We start from the raw sequence: 6,350 nt of genomic DNA, 5'->3' as shown, positions 1-6,350 counted from the left end.
ATTCCAATTATAAAACTGGGGGGGGGGGGGGGTGTCAGCAATTTCAGAATGTGGGGGGGATAAATGTTATGGTTGGTATAAATGTTATAAATTTCAACATATAGATGCCATGTTATGTAGCATAATGCTTATCCATTTAACTAGAGAGTATTTGTCCCCCAACCCTATTTAATAAGTAGGTCATGTTATGTGCAATAAAATATCAACAACCATTTTGTTTCTAAAGTATTTTCTCTTTTATTGCAAATACAATACAAAAGGTAAGCTTATTTTTAAGAAAGTACAGAAACATGTTAAGCTAGCTGAAGAAAACGAGAAGTCCTTCAGACGCATTAGAAAGAAACATCATTACTGAGATAGTATGTGGCAGGACGTAGAAAAACTGTTCCTCAGAGAAGACAGGAATGCTGGTACGTACCTCTAATAAAGCATATCAGCCACAGCATAAAAAATAAGTGTAAAAACTTTGTCCATATGAGAAAAAAACGTATTTCCAGTTCTTTCAGCCATAGTTTAGAATCCAAACTCAAGAAATTCACAATTAAAAATAATCCGTACACAACTAGATAGAAAAAAATGAAATAAAACTTTAAAATAAACATTTTACATACGATAAATAAAACATGATTACAGTTTGTACCATTTTTAAAGTACCCACTCGGCTAAAAAGACAGATTTATATGACATTTAATATCCAGAAGATAATTTATTTTTAAGACAAATTAATTTGTTGTATAAAGTATCAAATAAAGAAGAAAATGCTAAATAATAATTAATTTAAAAAATAAATTAAAGGGTTAAGACTGAGAGGGGGTCGGAGCAGGCAGGAGGGCTGTAAAATGACACTGGTGTGGTGATGGACTGCAGGGGACACCCAAGAGGTCAAAGGGCACTTCCTGTGGCTGTCAAACACATGCTGTCAGACGGTAAGTATAATCTCAGCTGTGGCTTCTCTCTTCTATAATATGTGCTGTAGCAAACCCACAAACACCCTTCCACCCAACCTCTGATATACTAGGCACTAATGGTGCAAAAGGCTGGAATCTCCTGCACAAAACAATAACGTCAAAACTTCTTTCGTTGCCATTCCCAGCATGTGCCTCTTACATCTAAGAACGTGTTATAATCATGAGAAATCATTGATGGAGAAACCCTAAACTGCACTAATACAAATGTAATTTATTTTGTTGGATGGCACAGAACATATACTGTAAGCAGAATGCACTGCAGGAAACAAACACAACCAAAAAAGGATAGCGATTTACTGCCTGTACAAAATTTCACCAGAGAATTGAAGCCATGGAATAGAGAACTGCACTACTGAGAGTGGTTTCCTGCTGAACTGGATACAAATAAAGCTTTTTTCTACAAAAATATCCCACCAAAAAACAAACTGCCAGAGTAAAAAAGGTAAGAAAACATACACAGTACCTATTAAAAATATCAACAATTGAATAAGTCCTCACAGAGGATTTCTCAATGCTTTTTTTCTGTTCTTGCTAAAAAATATATTTCCTCAAAACAAATTAAAAAGGCCTGTTGTGAGCTATTCTGATCTAGTTTCAGTTCCTACAAGTCCAGCTCTCCTTCACCTACTCTGTTGTGTTCTTCCTCTGTTGGAAATTCAAGTGTCTGTTTTCTGGGAACTAATGTTGGAATGTTGTGACAAAGTCTCCCTTTGCAAGATGGACATGCCTATCAGTCTATGTAAGTGTGTGTTCGTGTAGATGATTGTGTCCTCAGGGCCGGGAGAGCTGTGTGTACACTGGCTGCTGGTCCCAGTGATGCTGGGGACTGTGGGTCTGGGGTACGGAGGGCACCCCGGTTGTGTCTGCGATGGGGGTGTACATGGGCCTCTGGCTGGGGCTCATGTAGCTGCTGAAGGAGTAGAGCCCTGAGCCCTGGCCCCCGGCTGCGTGGCTATAGTAGGAGTTGGTGCCGCCCTGGTGGTCAGAAAAGTCATACTGGCCCCGGGTGATGGAGGGGTAGGAGGACGAGCTGAAGTGCTGCAGGTTGAAGGAGCCGTAGTTGACGTGCTGCGGAGGGGAGGAGCTCTGCTGATCGTTGTAGTGGCTGGGGCTCAGCTGCTCTGTCTTGATGTGTGTGGGGGTCCTCTGGTTCTGGCCCTGCTCCCCTCCACTACCCAGCGTGGTCAGGGAGTGCTGCTGCTGCTGGCTCTTCGTCATCCAGCTGTGCCCTGTGGCACCCCCTGCTGCCTGGCTGACCACAGAGCTGCTGATGCCGTAGGTACCGGTGTAGGAGACTTGGCCAGTGGCACCACCAGGTGCACCCGGGTGACCATTGGGAGGCAGGTACTGGTCGAACTCGTTGACATCGAAGGTCTCGATGTGGGAGATGACGTCGCTACTCAGCTCGCCGATGTCCACGTCCCGGAAGTCGATGTTGAGCTGGCGACCTGTGCCTTCATGTAAGGGGCGACCCTCCCGCTTCAGGTCCACCTTGCCCACCTGGATGTCCGTCTTGGTAGGAGGGGTGGTAGGAGGGGTGGGGGGCCCTTGGGACTGGCCTAAGAGAGAGAGGGAGAGAATGGGTTACATATAGAATACATACAGGCTTCCTGTGATGCAAATCTCAGAGCAAGAGCAGACCTGTGGATGTAATTGAATAGGAAAACATAAGAGCTTTGCAAGTGGTCAAATTAATCTAGATATCAAGTTAAACTCACAGAGAACATATCCGATAGTATTACTCTTAAACTGTTCACATAATATACCTTCACACACATGTATTGTTATAAAAAGTCTAGCAGCAGTAAACGTGTCAAATACCGTGTATACATTGACGAACACATGCTGAATGAGACCATTGCTATAGGCACAAACCATTATCTCTCTTCTTACCGGAGTGTTCTCCGGGGGAGTGCATTTCTCCCATGCTAGAGGCTGGAGAGTCAGCTTGCTGGAGCACCTTGAAGATCGCGCCTGGTGATATGTGCGTCTGCTCACTGCCGTCATCAGACTCGCTTTGTCCGTTCTTCATGGACTTCCTCCGCCGGGGCTGGTACTTGTAGTCAGGGTGGTCTTTCTTGTGCTGTACCCTCAATCGCTCTGCCTCCTCCACGAACGGACGCTTCTCACCCTCATTGAGTAGCCTGTGCGTAAAAGGCAAATGAATACATGAGTAAATAAAATATTCAATTGACAGCAAAATAGTTTCCTATTTTAATGCAGCATAACATACCTTTTTATTTCAAATGTTCAATTACGTAAGATCACAGTATCGAGTTAACATGTGTGCGTAAAATGCATGCGTAAAAGTAGAATGGAGTAGAAACTTGTTTCAATAATAAAACCACAGACGCGTTGCCACTCGAAATACAAATGTGGGAGTAATGATAGAGAGGACTGAGACTCACCTCCACAGTTTCCCCAGAGTTTTGCTCAGCTCAGCGTTATGGAGATGCGGGTACTGATCAGCCAGCTTTCTCCGGGCGGCTTGCGCCCAAACCATAAACGCGTTCATCGGTCTCTTGACGTGGGGCTTGTTCTTACTAGATCCGTTCATTCGGACTGGCATTGGAACCAGGGTCCAGTCGTAGCCTTTCAGGACCTGGGACACCGCGTCGCGGATGCATACGGGGAATTTGTCATCGTCGTCCTTCTTGAACTCGACGAGGGGACCGTCCGGACCCATCAGCAGTCCGTTCTCTGACGGTCTGGTGTTCTCGGTGTCGGAGCCAGACCCGGACGGGCACGGAGATCCCACAGAGTCCTCTGACATGCTCGGACTCGGTGCGTCTGAGAGACATTTGTCTTGTTCGTCTGTCATTTTCAGGAAGGGGTCGAGTAGATTCATACGAAAAATGTTGTCGAACAATTACGCACGAAATATGAAAGTACTGCCAAAGTCTTTCAAATGTCCAAAAGTGGAGAAAAAGTAACAGTAGGCGCTCTTTGCTCCTGCAAAGAGGCTGTCAACTGCACAACGCCGTTTGGAGAAATAATGTCTTTATGCATATGTCTTTCTGAAAAATGGTATAATGACCTTGTCTTGTTTGCAGGCGTCTCCACACTCGAGCAACAGCTGATGATTTGCTGTTACTTTTTTCGGTAAAAAGAGAAAATGATCCAGTCAAATAGTATCCCCAGAACGTGTACGTCCTTTGAATTGAAATCCTTTGCAAGCGGACTTTATAAGTGAGTTACCGTGCGGCTTCAGAATACCCGAGAATACCCGAATATGATTGGTCGACCGACTGAGAATGACGAACTGAAGGAATTTGATCCCTCCCCTCCACACACACAGGCTATGCATAGACATTTATACATTTTGTGTACAATATTGATATAGGCATAATAATTCACGTACTGAAATAGATTTTGGTTTTTAAAGATGTGTTTATATTCTTAAATCATAGACCAGGCTATTGACGTTTTTTTTTACTCGCACCTTCAACGTTACACCAGTGAAAACTGAAAATATAAAGCACATAGTTGACGAAAAAAAAACATTGAGGATGAAGTCATGCAAATAGGTCTACCAGTAACTTGTCCATTTTAACTGAAATCCCATATCGAAAGTCTTTCATACAATCAAGGATAGTCTGTAGTGACCCTGCCCTAGGCTATTTTATGTGCGGCAAACAAAGGCCACAGCAGATAAGTTACTAAGACATATAATAATGTTTATTCGATCCATACCAAATCAATTATTATTTTACTGGCTAAAAATGTACATGCCCATAGGGGGAGACAGCAGCCCAGGAACTTACATTACATGCACTTTTTACCGGGGGACATCTGGAACTCAAGAAACGGTTGAAACAGTTGCACTGCAACTATTGAGGAGGATAACGTTTTTTTTGTAATGACAGCGCTGGAGATAAACACAGTCAGAATGGTCATATCATTTAGAACGAGTATTTCCTCACCCAAGCTCAACATGTTTACATCCTCCTTTAAAACACACACGTTTGAATATTTATGTCTCTCACCTTTATAGTAAAGCCGGGCTACATCAGGGACAGTCATTCATAGTCCCTTGCAAACGAACCCATGTCGTTTGGTTGTTTATTTGGCTTTTTCTAAAGTTGTGGAAATGTAATTTTCGTTGTAATGTGTGCAGCATGTTTTTCTGAGCTACCTGAAGTTGCACATATAATATTACCCATATAATTACCCATAGAGACTTTACAGATGTCTCTATGGGTAATTTCTACCAATACGCTGTTTATAATCTCTCTCTCTCTCTCTCTCTCGCTCGCTCTCTCTCTCTCTGTGTGCATATAGCGGGTTGCTTCATCAGTGAACGCGAGACTCTGGATGTTGTAAAATTGTATTATATCAACCTGCCGCGAAACGCTCCTCAGAGCAATTAGAGCTCTGGTTCCAAGTACAGAAACACCCTATTCGAGTCTCCACTCTAGCGCAACTGTTTGGTTACATGTATCCTGCTTATTTAAGATATTCATTCACTCTGAACATACACAGAACAGAGCATTTTAGACTTTTGTCAATAACCCCTGAGCCCTTACTGCGGTTGAGCAAGCAGCATGCACTATTAGGCCACTAAAAGGTGTCCTGGTTGTTTTTTTATAGGCCTAAAATGAATAGAGTCATCACTGAATGCATTCACTAACAGGGCTCCCCTGGAACAACAAGATATTGCCTTTCCACTCCAATGATGATGATGGTGAGGAAGATAAGGAGTATGTTGTTATAAATATGCCCAGGCGTTTTTTTTATTTTATTATTTTATTTTATTTTTCTTTGACCAGTATTTCCAGCATTATCCACTGGGCTTGCTGCATGCAGAAACTTCTAGGTAATGCTCTTTAATTGACACAAGCTGTCTCCAATTAATCATTCAATGTCTGGTTGTGCGTGAGTGTTTGGTGGGGGGGGGGGGGGATCTCCTAAACCAGGGTAGTGGTAGTAAAGAGTCTTAATTACGCAAAGCCTATTATTTGGCAGAGAATACTATTTTTAGAACAGTGATTCTACATCTCACTTTGCTCAAACTGATCCTGTCCAACAGACCCAATCCCTGATCATCAGAGGTTATAGAAAGGCTGCGATTAGGACAGTTAAAGGGGAGAGACTGAATCCAACCAGAAAATTAAAAAAAATTCAAAATCAGGATATCGCTTGAAGAAAGAGATGGGCAAATACCTGACTTCAACAACAATATATTCTGCAAAACCGGCAATGTAGCATTAGATTATAAACGGAAAGACAGGATAGACAGCCATCTGAAATAAAACATGTTTTTTTATATTATGCTGCCTCAGAAGAGTACTTCTACCTTAGAAGGTTGTGGAGGATACAGCGAAACCAATTATTTATATACACTAGATGACTGATAGGGGGCGCTGTGTAGAAGACACCATG

At 42.8% G+C, this 6,350-nt stretch overlaps 1 protein-coding gene across 1 annotated transcript; it reads right to left on the bottom strand.

Annotated features, from left to right (window-relative positions):
- Positions 1-212: 212 nt before the first annotated feature.
- LOC115157867 (transcription factor Sox-9-B) lies at positions 213-4,137 on the bottom strand. The gene is made up of 3 exons (XM_029706228.1): positions 3,377-4,137; positions 2,862-3,112; positions 213-2,527 (listed from the first exon to the last, which is right to left on the bottom strand). The coding sequence occupies exons 1-3, from the start codon at positions 3,814-3,816 to the stop codon at positions 1,740-1,742; spliced, it is 1,479 nt and encodes a 492-aa protein (XP_029562088.1). The 5' UTR covers positions 3,817-4,137; the 3' UTR covers positions 213-1,739.
- Between the last annotated feature and the right edge of the window lie 2,213 nt (positions 4,138-6,350).

The sequence above is a fragment of the Salmo trutta genome, chromosome 2, assembly GCF_901001165.1.
Source record: "Salmo trutta chromosome 2, fSalTru1.1, whole genome shotgun sequence".
Taxonomy (NCBI): domain Eukaryota; kingdom Metazoa; phylum Chordata; class Actinopteri; order Salmoniformes; family Salmonidae; genus Salmo; species Salmo trutta.
Note: the sequence above shows the minus strand (reverse complement) of the source record. Positions and strands in the feature narration are given on the sequence as shown.